Source organism: Lepisosteus oculatus, chromosome 2, assembly GCF_040954835.1.
Source record: "Lepisosteus oculatus isolate fLepOcu1 chromosome 2, fLepOcu1.hap2, whole genome shotgun sequence".
NCBI lineage: Eukaryota > Metazoa > Chordata > Actinopteri > Semionotiformes > Lepisosteidae > Lepisosteus > Lepisosteus oculatus.
In genome coordinates this window covers 20,330,990-20,349,520 of record NC_090697.1, presented here as the reverse complement: position 1 = coordinate 20,349,520, position 18,531 = coordinate 20,330,990, and the positions used below count along the sequence as shown (strand labels likewise).

The following is an 18,531-nucleotide window of genomic DNA, read 5'->3' as shown; positions in this document are numbered from 1 at the left end:
TTACACAACTGCTAATATTAGTAAGACAACACCTTGATTGTGTATCTCTTCATGATAAAAGACATGCATCGGTTAGAAAGATAAATTTAATTTATATATGTCAAATAATGAATCTGTAGCAGTACAGTGGAGATTCCTGATCCTGAGCTCTGGGCTGCTAGATTACAGAACTCTACAAAACGTAAAAGCAGAGGATTTCACTGGTTGAGCCCAGTAGAAACTAGGATAAAGTTTTAAATGCAAATTAAATCCTTAAAGAGTGTGACTTTCTCTGCCTCAGTGTTGACATTAGAATGGAAAAGTATGTATTCTTACCACTTCCTGTTCTCTTCAGCTCCATCTCCTGCATATGAATTTTGCTGGGTGTCATACGAATGGGAACAGGATGAACAATTGCTGTGTCCTGTAAGGAAATACATTTCCAAGTTGTTTCTTTGTATATACATTTTGTAATCCTTTGAGATTTACATGAACTTTGTTTTTAGGCTGTAAAAACTTGTTCTGGACATTTATTTTGTAAAAATAAGTAAGGTACAGTTATCACACAACCCTTTTAGTCAAAATGCTAAATGAGCACAGTTTATCTCATTACAAAAATAATGTATTGATAAATAAATCTTAATGTGATTAATGCTAACATCGAACTTTCATACTCAGTGGAATAAAATTGTTTTAGAACTACCATTTACAGCATTTTTAAGACATTAACACTTCGTCACAGAAACATTACAATCTCTCAATTGCATAGATTTGAGAACAGTAAGCAGCAATAACTAGGAGATTCAGCAAGCAAGATCATGTTTTCTCTACTGTTTAAGCAGATCACCACGAGCCCATGCATCTTAGAGAGACCACTTTAGTGGACAAATTTAGTATTAATAAAATAATTAATATGTAACAGGCAGACTGAGTGATTGACTTACAGGATCAGCTGGTGCAATGTTAGAATCAAATTGGGTCAGAGTTTGTGAGCTCGAAGAGCGTTCACTAAAAGTCTCCCACTGCTGAACAGACAGAGCAGAGACAAATTGGCACAAATCAACAAATTACTGGTAAGCTTTTCAGAAATGATTCATAATCTAAACTTGTCTTTTTAAATTACCAATGAAAGCATTTTTCAATAAACAATTAGTACAGTGAGGAAGCAATGGCTGAATTTTGTTAGTAAGAACTCTGATACAAAGAGAACATCCAAGTACAGATAAAGACCACAGAATCCTTGCAGACAAAAATAATAAAATAAAAATCACTCCTCGTAATACATTTTCAGTGTATAGACACAATGTCAAAATTATCACTAATCACAGAATTATACTAATCCTGAAAGATTACTTCTTCCTAAAGTTCATTACAATTAATAAATGGGACTTAGACCAAGGATTAATTTGAATAACTGAACCTACAGTTCAATTCAATATCCATAGGAACAAAACATTTCTGTTTTTTTCTCCTCAATATCAGGACCTAATCATGTGATTTAAAGTTAGAGTTTTAAAAAAACCCCAGGAAACAACAAACCCTGAGAGGGAAAGGAAATCACTGAAACACTTTAAACATTTTTAAAAGTTAATATTTTAACTTAGGGGTTTGCTGAAAATTTATCTGGACAATGCCCCTGAAAACATGACCATGATTAACAATGCCTGGGATTATATAAATGTTGTAATTTTCCAAGAATAACAAACTACATTTTAAAATGTAAAAACGGTAGAAGCCAATATTCCAACACAGTAATTTAACCTTAAACCGTGTCCATCAATAGTCTAAATGATCAAAGACATCTCCAACAGCTATTTTACTGAATTACTATTGTAAGCTATTGATATAGTTAAATATCTTAAAACAAAGTGTCAATGTAAAGAAAGAGAAAAATACCAATAATTATAATATATTAAACCACTATAAAGGGTGGGTATCTACCCACTACAACAATATGTTTAAACAAGATTCTTTAAAAAAAGCCCCACACGAGCTAATGGCTTTGGCTGTATTTTGTTTCAGAAACCGGACTGTTGGATGTTCAGCCCTGCCTTGAGCATTATTTTACATCTGGGATGTGCAGAGTGAATGGAGAACAGCGACAGGAGAGGAAATGACAAACCTCACTGCTCTGGTTTAACTCCGGCCAATTCTGGTTTAACGACGGCATAGATGGCGATTTACTGGGTGGAACCTCCACTGGGGAACTGGAATAGCCCACTTCAGCTGTCTGGTCTGGGACTTCTACAATACATCACAGCACATACAAATAAATACATCTAGACAGGCTGTTATTATTGAAAAAACAAACTGGCTTTACTGTGATGACAAACTATAGCCTGTTTTTGTTCTTTATTATTGATTGCACATTTAATTAAGTGTGTGTGGAACCCCACTCTGCATGCATGATCTGTGCATTCAGGACCACTCTTAACAATTAAATTATTATTCATGGTATCCATTTACTTTAATTTCTATTCTGCAAAATTCCAAAATATACATTCATTGTACTGTATTGTACAGTACATTCAACTGTCAGTTTATACAACTCTCCTTGCCCATAGGTTTATCTCAAGTTTGTACAAGATTAAAGACCTGTTAGATCTTTTCCTCATACATGAATGCGAGTGAATGCTGTCTTTTTAGAAAATACTCTTACCAAGTTCTCGAACTAATCTTCATTACCAATATTAAGATAAAGGTGTAAATCTACTGGCACATTTCAGTGAAATATAATTTGAAATTCCAACAGCATCGCATTTATTCTGCAAACCACAAAGGATATCTTCATTTTCATTATATACATGTCACAGAAAGTTGTAAAACGATAGAGCAGTTATGGCAACTTGTAAGATTACAGAGAAAGAAGAAATAGGAAAATGGAATGGAAGGTTCAGGAAAATATATCAATTTGTCATTTTAAAACACTAATATCATCTGTACAATAAAATAGGAAAATGCATAAAAGTGTTCTATTAGTTTTTTGCACCCTCAGTCTAAACTGAAGTGACTGATCACCTAACATTCAAGTTATTTAAATGAGCATGTTTACGCTGTGTAGAGCTATGGTAATGCACAATCCTAAGTGTTTCACATTTAAAATTTTCTCCTGGTATTACGCGACTTAAAAAAAAGACTATTTAGCAGTCAGTTTGAAAACAAAACTATGATGTCAACAACAATGACCCTGAGCATATACTGTTTCTTCTGTTGTGGTACATTTGCATGTGTTTTTATAGCACATACAGTGCCCTCCAGAATTATTGGCACCTCTGGTATAGATGAGCAAAATAGGCTACAAAAAATGTCTTTGTTGTATATCAGCTTGATCTTAAACTGAAAATATAAGAGAAATCTAACCTTTCAGTGAGGTAAAATTATTCAAAGAAAACAAAATCCTTATAAAAAATAAACATTTTTCTCAAAAACATGCACCACAATTATCAAACCACAAAGCAACAAAAAAACGTTAGCATCAGATATAAATCTAGAATTTAAGACTTAAAGCCTCGTTAACACTTTGTGAATATATTCAAATACATTCAAAGAATTTTAGTTAAGCAGTAACCTTTTATCCAAAAGAAATGTTTACCTGTTGAATCATCCAAATCAATAAGCTTTGGCATGAGACTTTCTGGCAGTTTTTCTGGAAGATCATAACCATTTTTCCTTGCAACTACCAAATGGAACGCTGCACAGAACTCATCCAACGTCAATGCACCATCTTTGTCGAAGTCTGAAAGCTCCCTGGAATTCATAGAATAAAAAAATAATGCAGAAAGGACAAAGAAAATAATAAGAGCGAGAAAAGTCACACAATGACTATGGTTACGATTTATGTATAGAGCCAAGTTACACAATTTTACTGCAGAATCTGTTTTATTTTTAAGCACTTGGTGTGGCACCTGCAAGACAGGACATTGCAATGAGATGGAAATTGGAATGACTGTTTCCAACAAAGCTGCTACCATAGTCATTACTGCAAGGCTAAATGCAACACACCTCCAGTTTGACCTAAAAAAAGGGAAGATACACACCAATGAGGACTTAATTTATGTTAACTTTTTATTCTAGTACACAAAACAAGATATCCTTTGGTAATTGATAGTTATTCTTTACAATTCCAGGTCAACTCATGCATTCAGAATTCAGAGTGAAGATTAACAGTGGTTAGTAGTTTGTTTTTCAGTTATCAAAAATACATACTTTGTTAAAATGAAAATGAAAAATAACAAATACACCCATACTAACACTATTGATTAATAAATCAGTGAACACCTTTAATTCCTCTTTTTTTGCTTTAACAATAATTTTAACATCTGATTTTACTACTACGGGAATTCAGAAATACCCTGGTCTTGTTTGTAACCTTCAGCTCTTGCACATAATTTTACCATAATGCCAACGAAATCCTCTTCTTGTGGTACTTCACACAATTTAAGACTCTATTCAAGCAAACATGAAAACTATCCATAAACTCAATTTTGTAAGATAATAGCAAAATGAGAGAAAAATAAAATTGTTTTATTTTTTTAATTAACACAAAACTTTTTGAAGAGATCACAGATACATGATTATTGCTGTGGTGGTTGGAGGAGGTTACAACGAGGGTTAGGAATATACAGTACAAGGAAAGCAAAGGGGTAGACCCAGAACCAGGTAAATAAAGGGCCCTTCTAAAGAAGAAGGTTTTGAGTCGAGAACTGAAAGAGCTCAAAGACCCCCTCCAGAGCTTTGGGGCTCAGCAGGAGAAGTCCTTCCTTATCACCCATAGAGTGTAGACGGGCTTTGGGGACAATCAGGAGACCAGAATTAGATGAACAAAGATTTGCAAGGTAGGGAGTAGGATAATTGTAACTCAGACAGGTACTGAGGTGCCAAGCCATGTAGAGCCCTATAGGTGAGCATGAGGATTTTGGAATACACATGAAACCTGATAGGAAGCCAGTATAAGGATTCCAGTATAAGGACTAATAGGAAGCCAGTATAAGGACTAAGGAAGCCAGTACAAGGACTCCATTACTCCAGGGGTAATGTGATCACTTACACTAGACCTGGCACAGATTCTGGACTTACTGAAGATTGTTCAGTGTGGATTTAGATATCCCAGTGAGTACAGCAATACAGTAATCAGAAAAAGAACAGAAAACGAAAGTTTTGACCAACTTTTCAGCAGCAGTTAAGGACAACATGGGACAGTCTGAGGTGCAAAAATGGTTTTACAATATGTTGCATGTCAAATGTCAAGCCTGGATCAAATATTAGCCCCAAGTTCACTTAAACATGACGTGCCTTATATTCTGAGACAATGTTTGAATACACGTATAATATTTTTATATTATCAGTAAAATGTGTACTAGACTCAGTTTGCTTCTATAAAACAGACTGCATAAATTGGAAAATAAATGCTTGGCTAAGGAACCAATTTTTAGCTCAACATTACATACAGCAGAGTGTTACAAATGCAAAGGTACAATACAGAATTCTTTGTGGGCTGAAAATGGAACTGAGTTGGGAGCAAAAAATGTTTGCATTGTATGCTACATGCAAGAAAGGATAAATGCAATAATAGTGTTCAAACAACAAAAACAAACTAAATGACATAGCACAAGCAAGACGTAGGTGTGCATGATGGATATAAAGAAACGTCAAAAACATGAAGTAACTTTACATTGAGACCACCTTGTATAATGATCTAACATAGACAGGTGACTATTTTAATATATGGCATAATAAAAGTATAAAATTATACTAGGAATTCTTCTAGCTGCTAGTAAAAAAAGCTAATCGCAACAACAAATCTCCAATGGCTGAAAAGTGTATTGATATTATAAATGAGAATTATATAAATTTTCTATTAAAATACAGTCAGAAAAGTCAAAGGATAAAATGTATTTCCCCAATTAGTCCAGATTTCACTTTGTGAAGGAAAATAAAGCAGTATTTCTGTGCAAACTAATATAGATTTCACTAAGTAAATATATTTCTGTATTAACCCCTTATCTCGACTGGCACAATGTAAAAAGCTCTAAAAAACGTAATTGAAAAGAAAATAATAAAAAATACAAACTTTCTATGTATACTTGTAAACTGTTTCATTAATGAATAAAAAGTAAAAAAAGGAAGTATAACCCATCTACCCCTACTTCCAATTCAGAGTCACAGGGAAGCCGAAGACTATCCAGGCAAGTTACGGGCACAGGGCAGGGTACACCCTGGGCAGGACATCAGTCCATCACAGGGCACACAGAGACACGCACACACTCACACAAGGGCAAATGTTCCCAGAAGGCAATAAATTACCAGTTTTCAGAAATTCAGAAATGTTTTTGAACTGTGGGAGTAAACTGGAGCACCAGGTGAAGTCACACATGAAGACAGGGAAAACACAAACTCAACGCAGATAGTATCCCAAGTCCAGAACTGAACCCAGGGCCCATGGGACATTGCTAACCACTGTGCCACCATGCCAATTTTACTTTTTAAAATAATGTTACTTTATTTTAAAAAGCTCCAGGATCAATGTGTTTCCTATGAGAGTGTACAACTTTTTTTCTAATAAGAGGACACTCCAAGCCCAAAATAATATAAAATGTACACACCAATTGTGAGACTGCCAATACACCAAAAACTTACTACAATCTACAGCATGCTGAGATGACTTACAATTCAAAGTAAATAAATCTAGATAATTTATTATTCATAAGTCTCTAACTTTCTGGAGGAAAGAATGGTCAGAGGCAATAACAGAGTATTGGATAATAATATACAGTCATTTATAGCTTCAAGCTCAGGAAATTAATTCTGAATTCCTTATGATAACAAATCATACTCACCAAATGTGAGAAAGCTCATGAATAGGTAACTTTGATTTAGTAAAAAATTCCTTTGCAGCAGATCCTGAAAAGTAAAAAGAAATTAGACTATTTGGAGAAGAATCAAAAGGAAACCATTACCTTCTTTCACAGATGTTCAAGAAATCTAATTGATTTACTTACCAGGGATGAACCCATTTAAATCAGGCTGAATTGTTTTAAACTGATTTATGTAATACTGCCTTTGTTCATCTGTTATTTTCCAGGGGTCATCATAACCGCTAGTTTGCCTTCGAATTTCATTTGCCATTGCAGCGGATGCTACAGTTCTTACTGTGGTACTCTCCTGAAAATACAACACAAAAATAACACACAAAAAAGGAAATACATATTTGCACAAATGGTCAAGGAAATAGACAAAATGTGTTTAGAGGCAGCTCTGTAAAAGCTACCATGGCCCATTCAAAAGTGGGCCAAAAACCTTGTTTTTCAAAGCAATAATGGAAGCTGAAATGCTATATTTTGTCAAGCACAATTGGGTGATCAACTTGAAAAGAACCTTAAACCTCCCTAAAATGAAGTTAAACCTGAAAAAATAAAGCACGAGGAAAAAGAATAGCAGACAATTACAATGAAAAATGCAATGCATGGTGAACACAAAATCCCTAGTAAGGCATGAAACATGTGTTACTGATCTATCAAGCAATAGTACGATATGTATTTCTGAAGCATGCACATTCCTTGGTGTGTTGCCATGTAAAATACTATTCTGTGAAATCTAATGAATTTACTGAACAAAGTGATATCTGTCTGTTTTTGTCCTCATTTAAAGGAATCAGACATGAAGGCATTTACAGTAAAATTAGTAAACCATATGTAGCTACTGTGCCTGTTTTAAATGATTTATCCAAGTCACAGAGAACACAATCAGAATGAATGCTCAAAGAAACCTTGGAATAGATGTGCATTTGTCAGACTCTTGCTGCCATTAATATAAAATGATCACACAAGCTCTAGACAAGTTTTAGACTAAGAACTGAGGACTGTTTAGCCATTACCAAGAAAGCTTATATATCCATTGACCCATGTGCTGCACTACCTGGACTGATGCTGGATGCATTGGTGGAAGTGTGCTGGTGGGTGGAGTATCTGTAAAACTGACCCAGCTTTCTTGAACTGGTGGAGGAGAGTGGGCAGACCACATCCCATCACCTGCCACTGGTCCTTTTACGACACGATTAAAGAAAAAGAAAACAGAATTAGAATCAATGAACATTTCGTTATTTAAAAAAAAAACAATAACTCCTGCAGGTAGTGAACTAGCTCATTTCAGTTAAGCAAAAATTACCTATAATTCCTTAAAACAAGCAGTTTATCAGTAATTTTCTCTATTACTCCATCATGTTGTTATAAACACCTCATCCCAAACAAACAACTTTTATAAAAATATATTTTTATTCTTGTTACAATTAATTTACCTTCCGATTGTGGATGTTTAATATTATGGTCCTTAAACCCACGTGAATCACAATGGATGAAAATAAGAGATTAAAAAAGCTCTTATTGAATACTGTAAAACCACATTATCTGTCTTTCTGGAAGCTGCAAGTGACATCAATCTGCCACCAACAGGTTCAGCAAACGCAGCACAACATGAATGTTTACATGAAACGGGAAAATAACATTGCTGTTCCAGGAGAAGCAGCCATAACCTGTCTCACATTTTTAGGTATCTATTTTCTTCTCTGGAAACCAACATCTCCATGTGAGAGACAAAGACAAGGAGTTAAAATGCAGAATCATACTCAGTTATATGAAATGTATGCTTTAAAAAAAAAAGAGCCACATTATTATTAACATCATCATCATAAGCAGGTGATACTTTAGCCAAGTGTTTTGCTATACCTTTTTGACAGCAGGGACTGGCAGGCTGTCATACTAAACTGTTTGTGATCACTTAATCCTTTTCAGGTCCAGGCTATTTTCACTATTTTCATTTACTGCTATTTTTTGTTTTTAATTTAAACCTTTAGTTGTAAGACTTAAATGTAAAAGCTTCACATAAAATCCAAGTGCACACAGTGGTTTGATAAAGTCTGAATCTCAGCCTGTTCAGTATACAAGAAAAAGAAAGATAAAGGTCTGAATGGCTCACATACAGTGCAGGGAAAGTTCTTGAAAGTACATGAACTCAAGCCTGTGCTTTTGCACGGCGCTTTACAACACAGTGACAGTTTTAATTACGTTTTTAAACATCCTACTATAGAACTGCCATCCACAGGGTTGCACTTTGCATGAAAGCTAAAGTAACTTAATACAGACCTGAAGAAAACAAGACAGATAAGAGATCACTATTCTATGCACCTCCTATGCTCTATGTTCTATGCAAATCAGAATAGCTCACATATACAGTACATGGAACTATACAGTCGCAGTCTGCTATACATTGGGGGTGTGCTTTAAGAAAGTGCGCTGTCTGTTTTTTTCCACATGGATTCATGTAAATAGAGATCTGGGTCTGCACACTCACATACGTACATTTCTTCATTTTCTCTTAATACATTAACATTGCACATACAGGAATGTTTTCAAGAAATAATTAATGCAATATAAGAATGAAACATAATACAGATGAAATAATAATAAGCTCAGCTGTGCAATACTGCAAAACAATGGTTTGATTACCTTGAACTGGACATTGGAAATTGTTTTTCTTTTTTATATTTTTATTAGTGGTATTTGATTTGATTATTTCCACTTTATGAAAAATATTTATATGTTTTACATTTCTTCATTTGGAAGCCACTTTTTCCAAATGTATTTACAGATGCAAAGGTGGATATGACAATAGCATTTACTTAATGTGGTATGACAGATTCTTATGCTCTGTAAATCACATTTATGAATATTGAATGGCAAAGTTGAGTTGAGTATTAAAATGAATGATAAAATGCGGTTTATAACCCAACAAAGTAGCTCCACAAGTTTGTCGTCTGAGCTGAATGCTGTCTTATGACTTGATCATTGAAGCAGTATTTTCAAAACAGAATTCTTGAATTTTGGTACAAAATTAGTGGCAATGTGTTTGTAAATCAACTGATAAAGAATCAACAAATAGGAGGGTTTAACTGAACACCAAAAGCAACATGAACACGCACTCCTGAAACACATTCACAAAGTTACCATAAAGAAAATAATCTTTTTTGTACTGACATTAGAACAGATGTGACATAAGTAAATTCATTATGTTAATTAATATTTTCCCATCCACAGTGAGTCAACACGGGATTTACCATTCAAGTCTCTGGCTAGTTGTCTGGAGTAAACTACATCATGAGGTAGGTGGGGAGGTCTTGTAGAGCCTGAGCTACCATGATTTCACTGGTCTCTGAACCCAAGATGTCACTCATCATTCTAGCACATCACACAAATATCTAGTGGGGCTCTAGTCTGGTGAGTAGGCCATCCACATCCTACCCGTCACATTCCCATCTCACAAGTCATTTCTTTATACAAGCAGCATGAGAACACATTGGCCAAATCCATTAAAGATTTTGAGACCAAATAACACTCTTACAGTTAGCTTATTACAGTATCTTACCTATTTTTTTACAGTAGCTTTCAGTCTTATGTTGTTATGCATGGCCACTTTACTGGGATGTATTTACTTCTCTTCATGTTTTACATGTATAATACTGTACTGCACTTTTGAGATTAAGTAATTATACATAAAATGTTGTGTTAATACAAAGCCTTCCTTTAATTATCCTTTAATTAGACAACAACTTGTCTACTCCCTAGATTTGAAGTGTTGCCAAAAATGAGATATTTTCACATTTTAAACTAATTATAGTTACAATTAAGAACACTATATATATAAAAGAAAGACTGTTTTAGTTTGACCAACAAGTATATACTGTTCAGTATCGTCCCAAAACAGTTTATCTAAATATCTCATATGCACACATGACATTTTGTGATTGCTGGATAATCATTCAACATAAGACCACAATTGCTTGCAACTTTGTAACTCATGACACTGTAACTGTGGTGCAGAAGACGCTTTGCAGTGTCAAAACCCTGCAACCCTTAATCTCATCATTCATTGCGTTTTTTTATACCAGGCATATTAACATACAATGCTTTGTACAATGTGTATAAAACACTTTCCTTTTTTATAGTCTCTTAGAACTCTAGGGATACAACCATCAGTGAAACACTGAACAAATATGATAAACACAAAGGTGTTCTTAAGTTCTATAAATAGCTCATAAGACTATCAGTCTCTTGACTGTTTAACCTTCATGTGTCCTAGATCTTAACACACAATGGTGGTAGCAACAAGATCAAATCAAAAACTGTAATGCAGGTTGTAAAATCATTACACTACTAATTGTAATGAAGCATCTAACTCTTACTTTATATTTTATCTGCTAGTAAGCAAGACAAATCAGAATGGAAAAAAGGATGCTGTAAATACAATTACATAATAAATAAAACTGATAATGGTCTTTGGAGTCATAGGGGTGCAATGGTAAATATTGATCATGTTAAGCTCAACAGATTTAAGTGTGGATGGCAATTTGTGTAGCACTTATCTGAAATGAACAGCAATGAAGTACCACAGCACAGTGACACATTAACGGGTGTTCCAAGGAAATTAAGTAAAATAAAATATGAATATGTTAAATGTTATCCATACATTAGTTCTGTAGAGTAACCAAAGTGTCAAATTGCACATTAAGCATATAAACAAGACAGAGGCCAACCGCTGGAAATCATGTGTGGTGCAAGTTTAGTTGTTCAGGTTTCACACAACTAAAAACAGGAAACCTGAAAAAGAGCTTTGTACGTCATTGTCATAAATTCCTGTCAGTATAAGGTGATTATGCAGTTTAAGTAACCTCTGATAAAATATTTAAAAAATGTTTTACTTCCAATATTAGTAATAATGTGATTGGGCCGGTGATGTATATATGTGTGTGGGAAAGGGGCACAATGCAGCAGAATGTTCATATTTAACATGTTCCACAGCACACTTGCATAAACACTGCTTCTGTGATAGGCTGATTGGTCGAAATACTAGTGCGCTGTATCATATGCATCTGTGGGGCACTTTAGCAGAAGCTATTTTTGGACAGAGCATTTTGTTAATGACACATATAAAGAGAAACAATATAATTTAATCTCTACAGCATAAAATATACAACTGTAGTAAACCGAGATAATGAAAAATGCTGCCTATGTAAAACTTCTTCAAAGTACCATTTTAACTACCTGATTGTGCTTCTCCAAAGGGAGTCCAGACGGGCCCAGCTGTGACAGGTGGTCTTTCCGAGTTGCCACCACTTGGGTGTCGTTTGTGCTTTCTCCAGGTGTGAGGGGAGGCTGGTGGAGATTGATGAGGGGAGACCACAGGAGAAGTGGAATCTGGCTAAAGAGGCACAAAGAACAAAACATTAACCAAAAAGCTTGGGAAAGCAAGGAGGTAACAACAATGAGAAATTTTACTAAGATATGTTTGACATTTACTACAGGAGATCTGAGAACCTGAGTTTCATTTCATACCCTCATTAACCAATGACCAGAATAAGAAAATCCATTGTTTAAGGATTGGTCTGATTTGGTCAAACTGGTGGTTAATATTTTAATAGCTTTTGTATTTAATCACTTCAAAGGATGTAGCTCAAAAAACCATACTACTCCAATCCCACAGAAATAGTGCCAGTGTGTATTTATCCTATTGTTTGATTACAGCAATAGCATATTTTCATACTTGTTAAAAATTGATCAATGCAGTAGTCAGCTTTGCATTACAATGTCACCCCCAAAACCCATCATTGTCAATTACTGGGGAATCCAAATGGTATGCAAATGAAACACAGGCAGTTGCCCTGGTAACTTCTCACATGTAAAAACATAAGTTTGTCACAAGATGTATGTTGGTTTAAAATAGTGTTACACAGTGAACAACAACCCAGGAAAGAATCTTGTGCTGGTCAATCAGCATTTAGCTTCTGTGTCCCTAGAGCACAGAATAGTTTGAAGCAGATTGCAATAAAATAACTGTGCCTCAGATAACACATAAAATCTCTTGAACAAACAACTATATGTCAGGTAAGAGAAGAACAAAGAATAAGATGAACTTTTAGATTAAGAGAAGACTCAATGCTTCTGTCACTCATCTGAAAGTGGTCTTGTTTGAAAATGTATAATGGTTAGAAGGTTATGAAAACTCTGCTGTCTGTTTCAGTACTTCATGCGTAGAGAAGAGGCAATTTTTAAAACCATTGATTGCAAAATCTTGTTGTTTAAATACAAAGTCTTGAATGCCCTCAGCCTCACATCAGTGTATTTGGCAGATCTGCCTGATGTTTACTCTTCTTCTCAATATTTACATTCAACAGACTGGACTGATTTGCATCCCAAAATTACAACTGTGCTCCACGGGAGACGTTTAGCACATTGCACTGCTGTGCACCAAAAGTGTGAAGTCCTTTATTAATTTTGAAATGTGGGTTTTAATTCATGATTTAAACATTTAATTTTTCTGTTTTCATTGTTATAATTTGCAGCACCTTCGCAAAAACGTACTCACTTTAACAAGTTCTGACTTATAACAAGATGATGTTATGCTTTCGAGAGATTCATCTTTCTGTCCAAAGTTGAAAAGTGAACATTCTGACCTTCTAAGTCATCATGTAATTTAAACAATTTACAGTTTTAAATCAACTCTGTTCATCTACTGCACAGTTTGTTGTATTTTTACAAAGAAAAGCAACTTAAAGTTGCTTTATTTCTTGATTTCTCTATTCATGATTGATATATGTATATGTAAATACAACAAATTATGCAGTTCCACAACTAGTGAGTGCCCACAATGTTGCTCCTATTTACTTCACTTTTACTAAGTATTTTCCAGTCTTATAACCAAGGCTTTCTAAATGTCTTGTCAGCTTTGTAAATAGGTGACTGTGTACACTACAAAAACAACTATATCATCTCTTTTCAAACAGTTATAACAAGGACCTGTGCTGCTTTACAATAAAACGTTTTGTATAAAGGACATAATATATTTTAACAGATTTTAATAGATAACTGATTTGATGCAAGCAAACGTTTTATATGCTGGTATTGTCAACACAAAGATGACTATTCTGTAAATCTCAACAGCCTCCAGTGTCTGTCTATTGGGAAATCCCCCTATACACTGCTGTAGCCAAGTAACTTGTACAACAGATAATTCAATTCAAACGTTTTGATTCTTTGGCTGCAATTCTCTTTATTAGAAAGCAATAGTAAAATTACAGAATTCTCAGAATTAAATGAGGGGTTAGAAAGAAGAGCAGAAATAAAGCACAATAAATACATAAAGGAAATAACTCTACCAGGTGAAAACACACCATTTGACATAAATGTAAGTGCTACTGATAAACTGTGTTAAAGGACCAGGAGCAAACTGATGGATATTTACCTGTGCCTCTGCTGTTTGAGCACGAGGCTGGATCACCTCATGCCCCGAGACTTTCTTTACTTGTATTCTGCCAGGAGGAGGAGGAATGACTCCAGAGTAAGTTCCTTGGTTTTCTGCGTCCGAAGAATACATTGCTGCATGTCGGGATTCCTGTTCATTTTTCCCCACCACAAATCGAGGCAGAGGAAGATCCTTCACTAATTGGAAGGATAAAACACAAACTTTTACAAGGACCAGCAAGACCAGCTTCTTCAAACCTAATCTTCCTTCCTGTCAAAGAAGACTTTTATGTAGAATACGATTTCTGAGGAATTAGCATTTTGGTTTTATGTTTTTTTTTCATATTTCTGTCCACATGTCTTCTTAATTTAGGATACTCTTCACTTTCATGCATCTGTTACAAAAATGGTTGTAATGTACATGTCTTTCATTAGTATGCCACATTTCATTATGTAGCAACTTGTGTTATTCCTCATAAAAATTTTACTGGGCTGGCTTTCAGTTTGGTCTTTGACGTTAATCTGTGAATTTCAAAGGGAAAATCTAATGTCAAAATCAAAGTATCCCAAACTGTAGTTTAGAGAGAGATCACTTTATTAGCCATATACATTTAGTTTATTTTAGTTTACACATCATTTTATATAGTAATTGCATGCTACATGATAGCACACTGCCAGTCTCAAAATAAATCTTTACTATGCAGCCTCCTAAATCAGAAGTGTTGATGCTGTAATCTTGTACCACAAAGATATACCAAATGATGGAACAACTGGAAGAAAAGAAGGCCATATGAAAACAAATGCTTGGGCTATGGTTCAAGACCCTGCTGAAGCCACTGCTACTGTACTTTGAGGAAGGTACTTCACCCCAGCTGCTACAGTCTAGTCTTATTTAAAATTGGGGATCAACATTACTGGGGGATAATCCCTCCACACTGGCATCCCAATCAGGGAAAGAGTCAGACGCTCTGTAGTCCACTTAACAGCACAGAAACTAGGACGAGCTCTGGCCTAATGTGTTCTGTGGCCCGGGTACCGACTTCATTTAATTAAACCTTGTAAGTCCGCCAATACGGTGGTTGAAAACCTTGACAAAATGTTTAACTTTTCAAAACCCAGTTGGGCATTCCTCACATGCATGTCAGTATTCAAATGTGATAAGTATTGGCCTGGAATGTGGGACCTCTTTAAACTCTTTCAAGTTCTAGATAATATTTAATGCATGTTTTTGCCCACCTTTACATTCTGTTTCAAAGACGTACAGTAAGTCTTTCTCAACAAACTAAAGAAAAGTGGAAGTCTTAAAATAGCTAAAACCTTATCTTTAAACTGTGCATCACAAGAAGAAGAAAAAAGTCTGCAGATCGTATGATGCCGATAACAGCAAAAAATGATCTTTTGGCATCTGAACAAGCAGAAGTTTGATTACTATACTTTTATCATGGTAGTTTAAACATTTCAATATTCTGAAGTGTTACAACATCACATTTTAGTGCATTTCATAATAATCACATAACAATCATGCAATGTCTTGTCTAAATTAGATATTTTTGTCTAATAAACATCTACACCCTTAGTAGACGTTAACCAAAATGGATGGGATTAAACTGCTAAATGCAGAATATTACGCTACTTACTGTATTTTCAAGACTTTATATGACAATATTCTGAACTGCAGTTTGAGACAAGATTTGTGTTTCACATAGGATTGCCACATTAACTATACATAAATACATACATAAAGCTCTTATGGAGTTCACACTTTCAGAAATAAGAGTCAAAATGTAAGGCTAGAGCAGATAATGCTGGATTCTTGTGGCTAAACAGGACTAATGTTTCATAAGGTGTAAGACATAAGACCTTCAATTACAATCTGTAATAATCTGTCAATGTACTAGTACCACCTACAGTGAAAAAAAAACACCACCTAACAAAGCTGTTTGGCTTTTGTTCATAATATATTATTTCTGGACCAGTTCTCTCTTTTTAGGTCTCAGAAACATTCTGCATTTTCTGACATTATCTTTAACACTATGTCAATGTTTTCATTAAGATTTAATAATTATTTTTTCTTCAATTCTTTTATCTTTGCTTAGAATCCATTACATACTTCAGAGCATAACGATTTATAGAAGTTCATCTTTCTTCAAAAGCCTTACTTTGCAGACTTGAGATCTGATAAGTTCTGATCTACATAGTGGTACTTATTAGATACTGCAGACTACATTCTGGTCTCATAATTACACAATTAAAATCTGGCATTCAACAGAATAACTCAAGAAATCACAGAAGATATAGCATTCCCATTCTCATGTTTCACAAAATAATAAATGGCTTATAGGCAGTTCCCCTCTCTTTTTCTCAATGTAGTGACAATGGAATTCACATTCTTGAACATTATAAATAAAGAAGGCCTTCACTCATTCCATGACATGCAACCACAATAAAAGCTTCTTTCTACAATTACATCTCCATTTCACAATGCCTTCGTATTGCATCCTCTCGGGGAGGGCTAGGTTAGCAATACACCCATACCCTGTTTTAATACCAGTGGTAATAGAAAATGATTGGATTTATAGATTTACCTCTGATTTTTATAAGCCCTTAGCAGCAGTTACTATTTGGGATAGGTACTTAAATGCTGCCACTCTGACCATTGCCTGGGACAATATTTGGGATACCAAATTCTGCCTCCAAAAATCTTAACCTTCGAAAGACTCTTATAAAGAGTATATCAGACTCTTTGTAGCTGGTATCATATGGAGACTGTCTCTAGCTCCCTGAGTATGCTCTAGCAAGAGGGGACATTTTTACGGGTTTTGAGAGTGTCCAGTGGGGGTAGATTTTGGATACAGGTCTCTTCCCATCTGTCCTTTAATCTAAATGGAGATATTTAGTACTCCTGCTAGATAATTAGTGTCAGAAATAGGTATGGCTGACTGTTCTGACTGCAGGTAAAAAGCTGGCTTTGGGCTTGGTACCTGTGCATTCTCTCACTTCTGGATCCTGGACTTTCTTGATAATGTGGAACTTTTAAATTATGCCATGTGAACACCTTATTACTGAAGAATAAGGACTGAATAAGAGATCAGAAGTCCCAAAGGTCAGGAATGAATATGCCCTAGCTGTATGGAACTGCCATTATGCTATACACATGTGAAAAGGGTGCGGTTTGGAATTACAGTATTTTAAAGTGTCGGAAAAAACAACACAACAAATGACTACAAAGTTTACACTGTACAAATTTCACAAATTCATGGAGGCATAACAGGCAAAGATTTCAACAAATTTAAAAGGTCACCTCAAAGATTAGGTCACCCAAGACAAAAAAGAACCTAACCCAGCTACTGTTGCTTTAAGTAAGAAAACTTTTGATCAATTTAGATGAATATTTCAGGGAAATCAATTTACCAGCATTTTGAACCATGAGCCAACTGAGCAGCCTGAACCGTACAGTGCCAGTTTAAGATGGATATTCTTGCTGCCTAAAGATGATCGTCTAAGTGATAAGGTGTACAATTCATATTTGAAGCTTTGAGTAACCCCAGTAGCAATGTATTTAGCTACACAATTGAAAGACAAGGACTATAACAGAAGGCAGTAATATATAACCCCGAGTTAGTGAAAGAACTTTACTAACTTTAATAAAAAAGCCCGCAGCCCATGACTCCAACATGCAGATTCACAAAGGCATGGGCTGCTGATCTTGTGCTGTCCAACACGTGCTGCTCTCTTACGCTCTATAAAGCACAAAGCATTACCATTAGGTAATAAACCTACTTATAATTTGTCAGTGCTATGTATAGGTCCAGAATAAACAGGTGTTCTCCGAGACTGAGATGTCTGTTTACTTAAATAAAACCTGTGTAAAAGGACACACTAATAATACAGCACAACATAATAGAGCACAGCAGCTTTCAACAATGTTTTGTAAAGTGTCAGCTTTAACAATGTAATTAAACCCCATGTTTATTTACACTATAGATTTCTATGAATATATATATATTGTGATCTAACAATTAAGCATAACAATATTTTTGGAACGTCAGGAGTTCTATGAAGTGCCTTTGGAAATGTGCAGGCTGAACAGGATGGGGACAGAACCTCCTGAAAACAATAAAGCCTCCATCAGGTGACTGCTGGTGAAGAGTGAGGCAAAAAAAACATGATTAGCTCTTCAGAATAAAAACAGATCCTCTATGCAGACATGCTTTGATTGTAATCATGAAAACACTAAATTTTAGAAACAAAATTAAGCTAAAAC

At 35.0% G+C, this 18,531-nt stretch overlaps 1 protein-coding gene across 5 annotated transcripts in view; it reads right to left on the bottom strand.

The window, feature by feature from the left end:
• Nucleotides 1-18,531, bottom strand: part of reps1 (RALBP1 associated Eps domain containing 1) — a 34,979-nt gene that overhangs the window by 12,691 nt on the left and 3,757 nt on the right. Inside the window, exons 1-10 of one of the 5 annotated variants that reach the window (XM_069198391.1) lie at nucleotides 17,908-18,007; nucleotides 14,269-14,465; nucleotides 12,072-12,228; nucleotides 7,894-8,018; nucleotides 6,978-7,140; nucleotides 6,816-6,879; nucleotides 3,572-3,726; nucleotides 2,102-2,223; nucleotides 924-1,004; nucleotides 316-403 (exon numbers count right to left, since the gene is read on the bottom strand). In XM_069198391.1, the coding sequence (XP_069054492.1) occupies nucleotides 316-403; nucleotides 924-1,004; nucleotides 2,102-2,223; nucleotides 3,572-3,726; nucleotides 6,816-6,879; nucleotides 6,978-7,140; nucleotides 7,894-8,018; nucleotides 12,072-12,228; nucleotides 14,269-14,465; nucleotide 17,908 (1,153 nt within the window). In that variant the 5' untranslated portion in view covers nucleotides 17,909-18,007. Of the gene's footprint in view, nucleotides 1-315; nucleotides 404-923; nucleotides 1,005-2,101; nucleotides 2,224-3,571; nucleotides 3,727-6,815; nucleotides 6,880-6,977; nucleotides 7,141-7,893; nucleotides 8,019-12,071; nucleotides 12,229-14,268; nucleotides 14,466-17,907; nucleotides 18,008-18,531 lie in introns of those variants that run through there. The other 4 variants (XM_006642924.3, XM_015339044.2, XM_015339045.2 and 1 more) reach the window with 4 other exon arrangements.